At 42.9% G+C, this 16,600-nt stretch overlaps 1 protein-coding gene across 2 annotated transcripts; it reads left to right on the top strand.

The window, feature by feature from the left end:
- Window positions 1-7,932: 7,932 nt before the first annotated feature.
- SNN (stannin) lies at window positions 7,933-16,577 on the top strand. Of its 2 annotated transcripts, none has more exons than XM_054080327.1 (2): window positions 7,933-8,162; window positions 14,357-16,577. In XM_054080327.1, exon 2 carries the CDS (start codon window positions 14,436-14,438, stop codon window positions 14,694-14,696), a length of 261 nt encoding a protein of 86 aa, XP_053936302.1. In that variant the 5' UTR covers window positions 7,933-8,162; window positions 14,357-14,435; the 3' UTR covers window positions 14,697-16,577. The 2 variants fall into 2 exon arrangements, with proteins under 2 accessions (XP_053936302.1, XP_053936303.1); XM_054080328.1 differs by lacking the exon at window positions 7,933-8,162 and adding an exon at window positions 8,764-8,889.
- Window positions 16,578-16,600: the final 23 nt, after the last annotated feature.

Below are 16,600 nucleotides of genomic sequence, written 5' to 3'. Positions count from 1 at the left end.
GATGCACATTAAAAGATTATTTATAGAGTCACATACCAATACCTCACATCTTTTGACAGGAAGTAGCAGAGACAAATGAGGATCTGCTTTCAGTATAGAGATTATAAGAAGGAGTATTTCAGACCATGATGTTCATCTACACTTCAGTTTTCTTTTATAAAATCCCTTTTTCTTTTATAAAATCCCTCATTTGGATTCATAACTGTTTCTCTCCAAAGTGCTGTAGCAAAATCTAGGAAGTTTCTCCCTGCTGCTTTCCTGAAGGAAGTAAAGAAAATCCAGAACTATGCTCATAGTGAAACAATAATTTCAAAAAGGCAAAATAGTGCTAGTGCTGTCGCATTCTGTTGAATTGTACCTATGGCCACACAGTTCTGCTGTATGTAATAATATCGTAATGAGAAACAGTGCCAACCAGCTTTGCTCATTTGGTGTTTCCCATCATCATTTTGTTGTTTCCTTCTCAGAAAACTGGGGATTAAATGATGAAAAAAGGCTCTTGAATAATATAACACAGTTGAATCTAATCAACAACAAGTAACAAGTAATCATCTGAATAAAACACTGAAAAGCAATTTAGGCTGTTAATATAATCTAAGCCATATATACAGACATGCAGCTCACCTGGCTACACACTGATACTCCAGCAAGCAGAAGTAACCTCTTACTATTTCAAATGGAAATATGAGATACAAACAATCACACTGGTTGCAGCCCTACCCAGACATCTGATAAGAAATAAACTCCAAGGGAAACCATACATTAGATAAAGCAAAATTGTTCACAGCTGTAAATTGCACCTCAGTAACACCTTTCATGTTTGAATACCTAGAGATTTTGTTGAGTTTTCTGTTAAAAAAAATAAAGATGTACCTAATGCCAGAAGAGTGTCTCCAGAATCACTTCACATCTGACATCCTACATCCCCCACAAAGCTACCTGCAGATTTCCATAGTTACAGTGGCCCAACAAGTGAAATGGAAAGAGGCTATCATGTTTGGGATAATCTGCACAACCTGCTGGGTGGTATTTGTATGGTCTCTCAGTGCTCTGTCTTTTTAAGTGTTTTTCTTGTCCTTCAGACTGCCTATTCTCTGTTTTTCCTGCTAAGATCCTCCTCATAGAGCTCTTGACTCTTCACAAGCCTAAAAGAATCAGCGGAATTGCCCTGCATTCATAAATAAACACTCTCTCCAGCAGCAGCATTCGCTGCATGTTCTGTTATTCAATTTGTGCTATCCTACAAGCCCCAGTACAGCATGTTGTCTTTGCTAGCACTCGGCCAGTACTGTAGGATGACTGCTAGCATGGGAACAACTATGGCATCTAATTCTGAAGAGGCCTAAGCTATCCAGTCTATCCATTATTAGTATAGCTGCAATAATGAACGATAACAGAGAAACTTCACAGGGAATTCCAGTAGAGATGAGACCCTTTAAGAGACACAAAGGCATCTAAAATGGAGAGAAGGTATTCAGCAAGGGTCTAAGAGCATCTAACGAATAGACAGGAATAAGAGAAATGTCTTCATTGTATTTAAAGCATAACAGACTTTTCAACATGATCTGATTTCCTACAGCAATTAATATCAGCTTCAAAGAATATGCACTCCCAGTTTTGGAATTCTGAAGCACAGGGGAAGAAAAAAATTCAAATATTTCCTGCAATGCTGCCTCCCAGGGAATAACTGTCAACTGGAGATCTTGCTATAAGGAGTATTATATAGGTTTTGTTTTACAGAAAAACGCAATGCTGTTTTGAAATCTCATGCGTTCACCAGGGGGAATCTGCAGGTCACTTTGTATTTTAAGAAAGATATCTTGTCATTAATGACTAATGACTGGTGGATAATCCTGCAGCACAGTCCCTTTATCTGACAGGACTGCACACATGGATGACTTGCAGCAAGATTACCCCAGGGTGGTTGCTAGGCGGCAAATGTAGTGCCTAGAAAACATTTGATGCTGACAGCTACTGTAAGCTGTTTTGTAGCGCATTAGTTCTGCTGCAATAAAGGATTTTCTGAACTAGAGCTATTCAAAACAAAAACATCATAAAAATCACATTTACATTGAACTTTTGACATATACAACTTAACCCGCATTTCTCGAAAGGAAGACAGATAAAAACAGAATTATCTAAAAGCTGAGTCAACAAGACATGTAGGTCACCAGAAAAAAGGCTGTTCTGCTCCTTGCCTGCAGATTATAGGCCTGGATCACAGGCACTCACAACTCTGCCATCCCTGAACTTAGAAGGGAGTTGGTACTGCTCAAATAAGCATCTCAGCTGATGAATAGAGGATGTAAAACTTTACTTGTGAAACAGTCAAGCACAAATATACACTCCTTGTGTACCACTCACTGTGCAGAGTTAACACCTTGAATTGCTTTGACTTCAAAGCCCCTCTCCCCTAAGAACGTGCATATGTTGGTAACTACATCACAGCCCCTCTCTCTCCCTTGATTCACATGTTGAACTCTAGTATCCTTGCAGCCACCTGGCCTTCTTCAGGAGATGTGGTCCTCCACACAGTGACCGGTACACCATCTACCACAGCTAACATCCATTTAACATCTTCTAAGGCCCTGCTACCTTACGTAGTCACAGAATTCTACCAATAATTACAATGCAGTAAAAGTCACGTACTCTGACATTTAGCATTTAACATAGCATAATGCAGCTACTGCAGAGCAGAATCAATTCAAATTGTGTCTAGCTGCAAATTTTCAGAGAGAGCGCACATCTAATCCTAAAAAGGAGATTAATATGTTTGTACTTGAGACTTGAAACCATAGAAGTAAAAGGAAGAGGTGAGAATTACAGGGATGCAAAAAGAATGAAGGCCTTTGCACAAACAGGATCAGTACAGCTCATGGCTCAGCTTTTATAATCAGTAAACTAGTGAGGAGCTGATTACAGACCGTTTGTCCTGCAAAAAAGAGATTGCTTTGCCAAAGCAAAAGTGTATTCTCCGCTACGTGACTGACAAAGGGAGGAAATAGGAAGGTGCTAGGTTCATCAAGAAGGGGAAAGGGCTGCTACATACAGGAACATAAAATATGTGGTCTTTTTCCATGGATGAGGGAAGAACTGAAATAAAAACTTTGGCTCTAGCTGTGGTCTTGGAACAGGGAATAGTTTTGTTGCAGGTGTCTTTGTGGTAAAGTTAAATTGAAGGAAATGCTGAACAACTCTACCAAATGTGGTTTCCAAAAGTGTATCAAGGAATCTATTTTTCAGCATAACACAGTTATCTGCAATGCCAAGCAAACACTGTTTCTGCAAAGCAAAGTTTGTTACACTGCCAGATGAAGTACCACTTACAACATTAATCAAAATAAGAAAATTCATCATTGCCATTACTGCTGTCACATAAGAACTATCTTTTGAGAGTTTTCTTTTAAACACATAAGGTTGGTATTCCTGAAGGTGGAATTATGGCTGAAGTAAATTGAGCCTACTACTCAGATATACATTAAATCTAATCTCACACTAATCTTAAAAGTCCTTTTATGCTTTATGAGTCATAGCAAAATAAGAGTAAGGTGCAGTGTGGACACAGGAACATATACATATAATCACAAATGGATATTCAGAACTGCACAGGATAACCAGTGATGTTATTTTGTAATGACTGCCAAACAGTTTAAAATAAAATGACATGCCCATTCCTCTATTCTCAGGAATATCAATTGCCTTCATACTTTCATCACCGAAGAGCAAACACACCACATTTTCTGAACGCAATGGAACATTAGAATAGTGGTATTGTTGGAACCTGTCTAATAACTTCATGATCTTTCTTTCTTAGAAAACTGGAAATTAGTTTCCTTCACTATGGACAAATAACTCAGCCTTGGGCCTCAGAGTTTATCCACTTGCTATCTAAATGCCCTAAAGCTGCAATGGCATTATATCACTCAGTAGCTTTAGCTTTGCAGGCATGAAATAACTGCCCCAACTTTAGAGGACATGATACAGCAAGCAAACATAAACAGACAACTTTCTGATATAATAAAGAGCTCAATTAATATGTTGTGTGCCAAACACTGCAAGGTGAAAAACAACCTCAAACTTTCAGCCAACAGTTGGAGCTGTGGGGTCTCAGCCTCATCCATGACCAAGTACAAAAAATAAATGCTTTCTTAAGCACAAGGCTACGGAAAACTAGTAGGGTTCCACAGCAGAAGAATGCAAGGAAAGCTTCTGAGGCATGTACAGTGTGTCCTGGTACAGGAAGCAAATCTTGCTTTAGTATTACCTTGTGGGTTTTAAGACTTTTGAAAATTAAACATTGACCTGCACAGACTCTTCACGTACTTTCATTCCTTTTCATGTGCAGACCTGGATGAACAATTTCTCTCTCCCTTCTTTCAGGTGAAATAGGAAAAAACTTAACTTACCTGCCCGAGCTGCTGGAGGGATTCAGCTCAGAACCCTTTTCTCTGTGACACATGCTCTCCAGAGGGCCTGTAAGTAAAGGTGCAAGTTGTCACTTATACCTCCTTGAACAGACTTCCAAAACAGTGGTTTCTTAGGAGCAATTAAAACACAAATAAGAAAATGTTCCATGGGGCCCAGTCTATTTCCCCACTAGACTTCCTAGGGTGAAAAGATACATTTTGCAAGAAGGTGTACAACTAAACAAAAGAAAATTGAACAGGTATTTTAAGTGTAATATATGCACCTATCACATATTTGTTGTCTCTCCAAGCAGGAATGGAGAAAGTGTTTTATTTTACTGTTTACCATTTCAGAAGTAATACAACACATGCCCCTAATCAAAGCAAGAAACATTGACAGTAACCATCCAAAATTTAAAGTTAATGGAGATACAGAGAATACACTTCAAGGACACAGGGTGTAACTAGCAGAAGCAAACTCCGAAAAGAGATACATTTAAAAGAGCCACATTAACCAGCTGAAAGCTGATGAAAGACAAGGACAGCGTGGTGTGAATTTGCAACAATGGAGACAATTTCTCTCTAACAAAATAAAATACAGTCAAATTTTAATCTAGATATGGATTTCTCTGGCAGTGTTATAGTCCCTGAAGAGAAATAAAAGAAACTCTATAATGAGCAACTATTAGAGTCAAAACTGCCAGAAACGGTGGTAGGGGTAAAAGAAGCTTCAGCAGAGCTCAGGATGACTGTGACAATGATAACAACTGACCCCAGAATTCTTCTGCAGATAATTCCCAGTGAAGTCAATATGCACATGCAATGGGTTGAAAAGTTCAGCATCAAAGCAACAGACTCATAAAATCATTTACACTGGAAAAGACATTTAAGATCAAGTCCATTCATAAACTTAACACTATCACTAACAGTCCCAAGTCCACCAAAGAAGGTATGCTCTAAATGATGGTATAAAATGAAGAAAATTTATAAATCTGTTTAAGTAAGTTATGAATATTGAGGGGAAAAAAGGTATTGATAAACATTTTTTTTCTAGAAAGAGAAAACTAACTCTTATAGTAGCATGTTACAAGTTCACAGCTTTATGTTACCTGCATGCAGTTAGGGAGCAATAGTAAATAAAGGAGAGGAAACTCTCAATTTTTCATCCATAGAACAGCTGAAAAGCGTGTTACTTGAATGCTTTAACTGAATCCACAGCATGCTTCACAAGCACTGTTAAAGTGGGATCTTCCTGTTCCCCAGCTGCAGGACTCAGCTGTCACCAGAGCCTTGCCCTTGCTGTTAAGCCTTAGGCATTAACTGAGGACAGGTGAAGGTGGAACCGTAAGAGAAGTTTTTCAGCAGTTCTGAAGGATTAACAGCTCAGTTCTTTTTCCACAGAAGGCTGGAAATTTCCTAAACTATAAGCCTGAGCAGATCAAGCAGTACATTTGCAGAGATAAGAAAATGATGTGTGTGAACCTGCTTTGTTCTCAGTGCAATTTACTAAATAAGGGTTATAAAATCACTATTAAAACTTTCTCAAAGGCAAAAACTTCTCAAATTATGCCAAAAGAAATTGCTGGTCTCCTCAGAAGGCTGTGCTATTACTAGATGGCTTTTACCAGTCAGCTCTATCATAATTGCTTTCATGCTTTTTGTACAAAAGGGCATGACCCTTCTCACTGAAGTGGATTAGGACACTCACACAGATGATTGCATAAGTAAAACTGGTACCTCCACAGAGATTCAAGTATCTAAATCGGACTTAGCCACCTTACCAAAGTACTGGCCTTAAAGGCTTCCTCTGCATCTGTTCATTTGACAGAAAGATAAGTGACTGCCACAGCCGATATTGCTTTGCCAGACAATCCACACCATTAGCTATGAACAGTGGAAGTAATGCAGGGTCAGTGCTTCGTCTTCCACTTGCTGGAGGTTCTGAACTTTTAAAGATGTGTTTAGTGTTGCTTTGTCCTCTCTTCTATGGTGGCTGAAGCATAAAGATCATAGAAACTGATGCTGTGCTACACTCATTAGATCAAAGCTTAAATAGAGCAATAATTTTACCTGAAACAATGACTTTTCTAAACTGTTCTTTATTTGCTGTGTCATCTCAGGTATTCCATGCCACCATTAATTTTTTATTAAATAAAACTACAAAATGGTGTGCTTAGGGCAGTGTGTACTATAAGACAGCTTCTCTGCTAGTGCTGCAAACACTGCACCACGTCAGAGGAGTCACGAAACTCCATCTGGATGTCATCCAGAGGGACCTAGACAAGCTGGAGAACTGGGCCTGTGTGAACCTCATGAGGTTCAACAAGGCCGAGTGCAAGGTCCTACACCTGGGTCAGGGCAATCCCCGCTTTCAATACATGATGGGGGATGATGTGACTGAGAGCTGCCCTGCAGAGAAGGACTCAGGGGTGCTGCTTGATGAGAAGCTCAACATGAGCCAGCAATGTGCACTCGCAGCCCAGAAGGCCAACTGTATCCTGGGCTGCATCAAAAGAAGTGTAGCCAGCCCCTCTATTCCTCTCTTGTGAGACCTCATCTGGAATATTGTGTCCAGTTCTGGAATCCTCAACATAAGAAAGATATGGAGCTGTTCGAACAGGAGGCTACGAAGATGATCAGAGGGCTGGAGCACCTTCCATACCAGGACAGCCTGAGAGAGTTGGGCTTGTTCAGCCCGGAGAAGGCTCCAAGAGGACCTTATAGTGACCTTCCAGCACCTGAAGGGGCTACAATAAAGCTGGAGAGGGGCTGTTCACAAGGGCTTGTGGTGGTGGGACTGAGGGGCAATGGGTACAGACTGGAGAGGGGCAGGCTTACACTAGACATAAGGAGGAATTTCTTCACGCTGAGGGTGGTGAGGCCCTGGCCCAGGCTGCCCAGGGAAGCTGTGGCTGCCCCATCCCTGGAGGGGTTCCAGGCCAGGTTGGATGGGCCTTGGGCCCTGATCCAGTGGGAGGTGTCCCTGCCCGTGGCAGGGGGTGGGACTGGATGGGCCTTACGGTGCCTTTCAACCCGAACTATTCCATAACTCTGATCACCTTTCCACTGTCTGGCACAGTCAGGACCGGCCCCGGAGGGTGGTGAGCCCTGGCGGGTGCCCTCGTCACCGCCGCAGGGTGAACGGCTGCTCAGAAAGGGCACCGCGCCCCCATCGGCGCCGGGGAGCGGCGGGGGCTCCGGCGGCGCTGCAGCCCCAGCCTCGGGCACGGCCTCGGTCACCCTCCGCCTTTCCCGGCTCGCTCGCAGCCCGCCACGCGGAGGAGGCGGCGGTGCCGCCCTGAGCCTCGGCCTCGGCCTCGCCGGGGCCACAGCCCGGCCAGCCCCGCACCGTGAGGACAGGGACGGCGGAGAGGGACAGGAGGGAGGGAGCAGGAGAGGGCTGTAAAGAAGGAGAGGGAGGGAGGGAGGGAAAGGGGGGAGGGCGTGCCCATTGGCCGCTCCGCCCCTCGGCCGTCGCTGCCGGCCCCGCGCCCATTGGCCGCCGCTGGGCGCCGCCCGGCCCTGTATAAGCGGCGCGGGCGGGGAAGGGGCCGTGGCCCCGCGGTGGCGTCGGTGGGAGCGGCGGGGCCGCAGGAGGGCCGGGAGCGGCCGCTCTTTGTGCGGGGCTCGGCCGGGTCCCGGCCGCCTTCGTGCCGCAGCCCCGGGCGGGCCTCGCCCCTCCTTTCCTGCCGCGGCAGGCGATGCTTTGGAGTAGAACGCGGGAGATCTCGTAAGGTCTCTCGTCTTGATGAGCAGGTAGGTGAAACGGTCCCGGGGTTTTCCCCGGACCCCGAGCCAGGGCCGGGTGTCGTTATGTAACTGCGGAGAGCCAAGAGCGAGAGGGACTCGGGATGCGGAGCGGCTGGAGAGCAGCGTGCTCCCTGTGCACAGGGGAGGAGCGAGGAGGAAGGCTCGCCAGGCGGGATCCGAAACCAGCCTGACCTTCGCCTGTCGAATAAGGTGATGCTGGAACTCCGAGCGGAGCACCCAGCCTGAGCCTCTGAGCCCGGGGCAGGTGTGTGACAGACCTGCGGGGCACCTGCAGTCTGAGGACTTGAGCTGGCTATAAAAGCTGTTTGGCTATCAGAAGGGGGTAGGTGCTAGCTAGCTGCTGTTAAACAAAGCCGTGAAAAAAATCCCACACCACACACTTGAGAACTCTCTCCAGTGTGTAAATAGAAGGTTTTTATCAGCCGACTTAACATTGCCTCTTAGTAATTTTTCTCATACCATGAGAATGAAGCCATGCTACGGGATATACACAGCGTGTTACTTCTGATAACTCGTGATAAAGTCAGAAGTGACTGTTATCTTATCAGGACAGACCTGTCATTAGAGTTCCATGTGGATATGATGCTGGCAAGTATAAATCTAGAGTGTGACAGATGCTTTGCCAGCTATGTGTTTGCCTCTGAAGAAAATATAGTCTTAATGCTAGAAACCTGCTTCTGGTTCTGCATAAACTGGCCGACTTGCCTGACAGGTAGTTTCAGCGTATACCTATTTCGCTTTCTGTGCTACTGAGAAGGTCTGCCTGTCTTTGAAATTGTGTCGCTGTGTCTGGGAAACTTCCTGTTCTGCTGCTTTCCTTTCTCCATCTTACTCCTTTCTGTAAAATACTGATTTCTGTGCAGTTTATCTTGGTGTAAAGCTTTAAAAGTGATTTTTTTCATGAAGTGTAAGTTACTACTATACTTCATGTGGAAACTAACTGCTGTTCCAGTCAGTGCTGTTAAGTATCAGTTTTCCTTGTAGTGTTTCCAACAGTTGCTTGCATGCTAAGCGGTTGGAAGACTGTCCTTAACTAATTAGCCACAGAAAACCCTTTTTTAGCTGCCTTCCCTGCTCTTTTACTCCTCATGACAAGTATAATAAGGGCTGGGAGGAGATGAGTTGCATTGAAGGCTCCTACTAAACAGCTCCCTGCTTCTAAAATAGCTTCTGGCCAAGCTCCAGTTTGTGCAAGGTAACTTCTCTTTGTCAGAAAGAGGTGGTATTAGCTGGAGTTAATTAAGAATAACAGTGATCCCACTTTTTTTGAAGTAGTGTAACCTGAGCAATCCTGTATCATAGAGGCCTAACTCTCTCTGACAGGGTACTGTGGGTGCTGTATGCATTTGTGTGCCAGTGGTAGAATTACAGCTTAGATTTCCCCAGGGGGTTTTCTTCTCATCTTCCATTGGGATTAATGCTTTTGTGGTGAGTATGCAGCATTCCTCAAAAGTTATCTTACTGGCACATACAGGAAAAAGCATTTTTCACAATTAATAACATGTAGTGCAAGCTGCTGTTACTTTGTCTCTTAAAGGTCTTAACATGCAGGCTTTTAAACTAAGTAGTCATTATTATATCTTTTTTATTTTTTTTTTTTAAGCTGAAGGTCACTCTGGTAGTTTTGTTTTCATTTTCTTTGCCCATTCGGCTCACTTTTGTTGAAATACTGCAATATAAAGTATACCTTCCACCTTCCCCCTTGCCCTTAAACCCACAAAGCCAAAGACTTAATACTTGTCCTTTAATCATAACTGCTTGAAGACTTTCGTATATTTGCGTGAACTACGGTAGATTTGATTTGAAGTGTCTTTCTGTAGCTTTGGCTTCTATGATAAGGCAGTGTTTCTTTTCAGAAACATGCTTGCAGGCATTAACAATAGCGAACTTCGCAGCAGAATGCCTGTAATCATGAAAAACTATATTTAGAAACTAATGCCAGCCTTGTAATAAATTTATCCCCTAGCAGCCTTCTGCAATTTAAACTGCCTTTCGGTTTGTCCTTTACTTACAGCTTCTGAATTGGATAATAAAACTTCACAAATGAAGTCCCAAGGAAAAGGTGGTATTAGGCAAAAAAGAAAAGTAGCAGTTATTTATGGAAAAATGGTTTCTAGCTGATGTTTCAACTGCTTGATTGCTGTAAGAACTGAGATGGGCTGTTTGCACTTCCAGTGAATCTGACTAATCTTGCTAATGAGTAAACACCACTTAGATGCTTGCTTTGATAGCAAGCGTGGTGGGAAGGGATATAGCACTAGAAGTGCCACCAAGTATATGTGGATGGTGTTAGCAATCCTTTTGAAGGTCAGGAATTTACAGCTTTTAATATCTTACAGTAAAAGTGATAAATTAAGTCAGTGCTGCTCCTGGTATGCTTGTGTTTTTTAGCCTAGGTATGTTATAAGGGAAAAGTGAGTCTGAAGCTAGTTGTAATTTCCTTCAGATCAATTTAAGGGGCTCTGCAGAATGTAATTATTTCTCCCATCAAGAAGTGGACTTGGAAGACAGATTAATCCTGATTTCAGTCAGTTGCTGGTGGAAAGAATAGTGATGATGGAGTTCTGCATCTAGAAAACAACACAGAAACTAGAGATTTCTCTGGTAGTTCTTAGTACAGTTACAACAAGCAAGTGTACCATGCTGAGGACAGAACTAAGGCTGCAGGAGAACTTTAGCTCTAGGTATACAGTGACCTCAAGCCAGGAAAATAGCAGCATGACCTAGCAACACTGTAGCTTTCAGTGCCAGAACACTGCAGGTGTTTGAAACAAAACTACCCAAAGCTAATAAAGTATCAGTATCACCGCTCTAGTTACTGTCACTCACCATAAACTAGCTGCTTGTGCCATTGTAAATGTGTACAGATGCTTCACACCTGAATTACATAGGGTGCTGGCTCCTGACTCTTCGAGTGGGAAGAGGATGTGCCTGCAGAAGAAAGGACTTCTACGCTCTGTGTGCCTAGAGAAAGGGAATTTACTGGGCAGTTCATCCAGAGGAGGTTGGGCTCTTTTCTGTCCCAGAGTTCAAACTGATGCAGATCCCTTGCATTTTTAATCAAATAAGCGTTCTATATTTTAAATGTAAAAATTCGGGGATTTAGCCAAGAAAGCTCTTTAAGAGGAATCTGTAAGTTGCTGTGTGGCACTCAAATTTGGACTGGGAATTGCTTACTAAGGGTAAATCAGTCTTGTGCATTCTGGAAGTCCTAGTTCTCCATCTTTTAATACTTTCTACCTCCCCGTATCAAAGCAAAATCACCTGAGACATAGAAAAGCCTAACCCAGCTGGCAGTATGTTTCTACTGTAAACAGAGTGCACATTCATGCATAACATCCTGCCTCAGGGACAGGTCCTGCAACTTTCTGTCCTGTTTACATCTACTACTGTTAACATCTTGGTTGTCTTAACGAGTTCTTCTAGTTAGTTGGTGATGATAAATACGAATGACATCTTACACTGGAAGGATTAGTCCGACAGTCTTCATTGTCTGTAAAGTTACGAGTAAGACTTCTATAAGAAAAGGTGATCTCCCAGTTGCTAAATCTGTCCCTTTATAAATGATTGTTATGAATTTATTCTAGAAGGAGCTGTCATGACTAAGCTGAGTTGACTTGCTAGAGCAGAGGACAAAGAAACAGAGCTATCATACCCTAGTAATCCACATGCTCTTCCTGGCCAGCTCTGCACCTTGAAACTCTCCACTTAGCTCCTGACTGGCATCTGCTGCAGAGCTTCATATATTCTAGAAGAATCAGCTGAGTGGGAGTTGCCAGTGACTGAAGTCACCCACTCATTGAGTGCATGTGGCCCTGCAAGGTTCTTCACAGTGCCTGCTGAGAAATAACACTGATGGAGACTCAGGTCTGATCTTCACATAGTTTAACTTCAGGATTTTGCAGAAATGTGGAAGTAGGGGTTAAACTGCCTCACAACTTCAAGCAAGCAGTAGCAGTGTTATGAAGCTGTAGTTGTGAGTGTTAAACACAAGTGTCCAAGCACAGTAAGAATTAAGGAGTACTTTGCAGCGTTTCATGTACAGAGAGCAATAAATGCCTGCCTCTCAACAACTCTGAACTGCTCCTATGCATGCTTTGTTCAGAAAATGCGCCTTCCCAAACAGTGGACTGCCTGGTCCAGCTGTACTGCTCAGGATCCTAACAGAAACAGGAATGGCAAGAGCCCAGTGTCTCACCTGATAACAGAAAGCCTTGTCCCAAGACAGGTCTGCACCCTTAAAGTAATTTCTCCCTCAAATAGGAACTTAAGAGACATTTTTCCAAGTCAAACAGAGACCATTGCAGTCTGCGGCTGTTATAAAAGGGGAGGTAAAATAACTTACAATAAAGATAGATGTAGGTCCTTTGTGACCTGGGTTTAACATCTAGCTCCTGCGTTCAAACTTGTTTCTCAAGACTGCTTGTGAAGCTCTGTGCCTTGCTAGCTGTTTTGCTGAGGTCTAAAAACAGATTGTATCCTGGTGATACAGAGGACAGTGATGTGCAGTTTCATACCTTGTACAGCTGATGCTGTCTGCTCACTTGAAGCCTGGCAGAGGGGCAGCATTTGCAATGTGAGCTTCCAGTATTAAGAGCTATTTTCTAGGTGGCGGCAACTGTTAGTCTTAATGTGAGGTTCTGTGCTGCACCAAACTGCTGTAGAGAAACTGTGCTGGTATGTTGTCATTGCTGCTACCAATCATGCAAGCTGCTAGGGGGCTTAATGTGGGCCTGCAGTGGCTGCAGGAGAAGCAAGGTAAATTATCTTTTATGCTGATGCTGTACTGTTGTGGCTAGAGCAAGCAGTGCTGCAGTCCACACATACCTTGGGAAAATGAAGGGCATGAAAGTCATTCTTAATCACCCTCAGCTGATCAGCCTGTGTTGAATGAGCACTGCAGAACCAAGATGATGGTGACACAAATTATACACTTCTCCAGCTGCACTGGGCATATAGCTCTGCTAAGGGTGTGTGTGGTTAGTTTTGGTTTGTTTTCCTTAGCTGGGTAAAATCGGGTCTGCAGGACTTGGCTGGCTGTCAGGTATGCTACAAGCTACTGGTTGCTGTAGTTTACAGAGCTGGAAATGTAGACAAGAGTGTGTGGAAGTTAGTTATGTGACGCTGGACCCTAATGACATGCACTGAACTTGTCCTTAGCAGCTGTGTCCTTGCTGAAATGCTGGTGAGAATTTATGTGCAGTGGGTAATACTCAAAATAACGTGGTGATACTGGCTCAAGGTTGATTAAGACTGACTCCTCCTGAAGGGTTTGTATAAAGATGCTGCTCTTGCAGCTGACTACAACAAGGACAGCGAGGAAGAGCCTTTTCTAGAAAGGAGAAGCCTCTTTTCTCCCGTCTCCCATTTTCCTGCCTGCTGCCTCTGTTCCCGTTTCAGCCAGTCCTAACACACTACACACTACTTTCCTCTAGTGGTTTGGAAGCCACCAAGAGCAGGAGCTTAAAATAATTATTTTCCTCTTTTTTGTACATCTTCAATAAATCTAGCTCTACCTGCTTCTTATGGAAAAAGTGTGTATAAAGGAACACCTGACTTGAACAGCAAAATGAATGACCAACTGCCATGTAGTCAACCCTTCTAAACAGACCAGTGTTACAGATGGGCTTATAGCAGTGCATAAGCATTGCAATTAACTTTGCAATTACCTTACCTAACCTGAAACTGTTTGTATGTAAAGATGTTTGCAAATTAAATTTTTTAAAGGGCCAGACTTCTGTTTCTGTAGGATTCCTTTAGGAAAACTAAAGCAGAATTGCTACCTTGTCATGGATTTGAGAGCACACCCATGATTTAGCATTTGTATTAAATAGTCTTAAATCTCCCTACAGAAAACTGTGTAACTTCCATACAGTCTATTAGGTGTTTGTGTCTAGTCTCATCCTGTCTCCTAGCAGAAATGGTTACCTCTTAGCAGGCTGACCACGTGCTATCCTGACAGTTGAGTTGGAGTTTTGCTTTCATTTGCTTTAGTTAGATGTAGAAACCTAATCTCCAAAGGCAGTTTAAAGAAACAGCTTATGAGTAAGAACTGTAGGAGCACGAGAAGCTCAAGGCACTGAATGCTAGAGGGTCTTGTGCTTTTGTGAAGGATACCAACCATTAATATAGCATTGCTCAATATGGTAACTTCATTAAGTGTATTTTTTCCACCACAGGAGACTGAAGATGCAGCAAGCCTAATAGTGAGGACGGAAGAATCTCCTAAAAGAAGTTGGACAATCTGAAATAGTGACCATGTCTATGGATCACAGCCCCACCACTGGTGTGGTGACTGTTATTGTGATTTTGATTGCTATTGCGGCTCTTGGTGCCTTGATATTGGGCTGCTGGTGTTACCTGCGTCTGCAGAGGATCAGCCAGTCTGAAGATGAGGAAAGCATTGTGGGCGAAGGAGAAACCAAAGAGCCCTTTCTTCTGGTGCAGTACTCTGCTAGAGGACCTTGTGTAGAGAGGAAAGCTAAGCTAACTCCAAATGGCACAGAAGTACATAGCTAACTTGGAGCAACGCTATGCTTACAATGTGTGTAACCAGCAGAAGAATCTCTACTGTGAAGAACCTGGTCACATGAATACTAGTCATCAGAAAACACCTTGATGAGGATTAAATCAGCTTTGTTTGCAACTGCATGCACTGAAAAGTTGCACTTTGCATCAACTGTGTACCCCAATTCCTCTATGATAGGAGAAGACTCACCTGGCGCAACCTCCATTGCTGGCAATGGACACAGGCACATACTGGTGTGAAGAGACTACTAGAGTTTTTTTTGTTACTTGAATGTTTATCTGAGCCTATTTTGATGGAGCTACTACTGTAATGTGAACTACTTTACAACTGTGAACTGTAAATAGGCTGCCAGAAGCTTTTTGCTTTGTGTTCCACAGCATATGGGATTATGATGCAATTGTAGGTAATGTACAAGGGGACTCCTGAACTGCAACTATAGATGGCATTCCAGACCTTCAAAACCAAATCTGCATTTAAAGCTTGCTTCTGCTACTCACTTGAGTGTACAGCCACGAAGTCAGAACTCCTATTCTTAACAGTCATTTGGGCTGATGCAGAGTACCTTCTTTGAGAAGGTGGTATAAGCTTTCAGTAACATGTTGAGGGAGGAAACACAGGAGCTACACAAAAAGAAAAAACAACCTACCTAGTTGCAGCTAGGTAGGTTAAACTTCTGGCTACTAGAACAGAGTTCTCTATGTAGCTGCTGCAAGGAAACTGCCACTTGGATGGATTCCAACCTGGGAACTAATGATGGATACTGAACTGTCAAGGATGGTCCAGAAGGTTTCCAGGAGTTTTAAATGGCAGTAGAGCAGGCATTTTACCTCTTCTGTAGGTCTGCATGCTAAAACTGCAGAAGTGGTTACTTATTAAAACTGGTGTAAGTGCAAGTCATGTGCATTTTTCCTAAAACCTGTTTGTGTACGTAGTGGTTATGGTATATGTTAACAGCCTGTTGTAAAAAGGCACTTCAGTCTACAGACAACTATAGAATTGAGTTCATGTATCTTGTAGGTAACTCTTGATTTAACTGTACTACTACAAAATAAGTTTCGATGTTTCCTGCTAAAACCAATGTTGATATGTCAAAGGGGGATTGCTGGTCCCTTTGTAAAAGTTTTTAGTTAGCCAGGTAAAGTCCTTCTAAATAAGGACATCCCTTCTATTTCTTGCTTTCTGCTACAGTTCAGCTATAAGAACTATAAAAAGATATGTTAAGTAGGGAGTTCTGAACATCAAAAGTTTGGGGGATGACAGAGGGCAGAAAGGGGAGAAGGAAGAACACTGAGCCACCAATAGCAGCTTATATATTCCAAAACTCCTAGGGCAGCCACATAGACTTTAAGGCTAGTTTCCCATGAACTTATACGAAAATATGAAATTTCAAACTACTTAATTGCCAAGTAGAAAAAAGCTACTGTGTTTCCTGAGATACAAATATGAAGTCCAAAGGTCTTCAGCTCTACAGGAAGCATTAAACTTCTTGTACCTGTGTGTATGGAACACATGCTGATCAAGCTCAACTGAGATCTCTAACTACATTCAACAAACACAGCACTAGTCTAGACAAAAAGTCCTGTCCTGTTCTTCTGCAGTGAGATGCTGACTTCCATTTTTAGTGCTACACATGTTGGTTTTTTTTAACTGAAGGCTATAATTTGAAGCAAAATTAATGTTGTCAGTAGGAAAAAGCTCCTGCTGTTGCCTCAAGTACAATAAGGGGGACAGCTGACAGAGGGCTTTTCTTACCTAGTACATGTCCTGTCTTAAGAATCTCATGAGACTTGCATGTACAGCCTTAAACTGCTGTATTCTAGACCTTAAAAATTGAGAAGAAAAGGATTAATTCAGTAAGACTTTTAGTTTTCAATAAAGAACAGTTCACAAATGG

The sequence above is a fragment of the Cuculus canorus genome, chromosome 15 (assembly GCF_017976375.1).
Source record: "Cuculus canorus isolate bCucCan1 chromosome 15, bCucCan1.pri, whole genome shotgun sequence".
Classification (NCBI taxonomy): domain Eukaryota; kingdom Metazoa; phylum Chordata; class Aves; order Cuculiformes; family Cuculidae; genus Cuculus; species Cuculus canorus.
Note: the sequence above shows the minus strand (reverse complement) of the source record. Positions and strands in the feature narration are given on the sequence as shown.

Excerpts from the sequence above, each read along its gene's own strand:
- SNN (XM_054080327.1), top strand. The coding sequence starts at position 14,436 with ATGTCTATGGATCACAGCCCCACCACTGGTGTGGTGACTGTTATTGTG.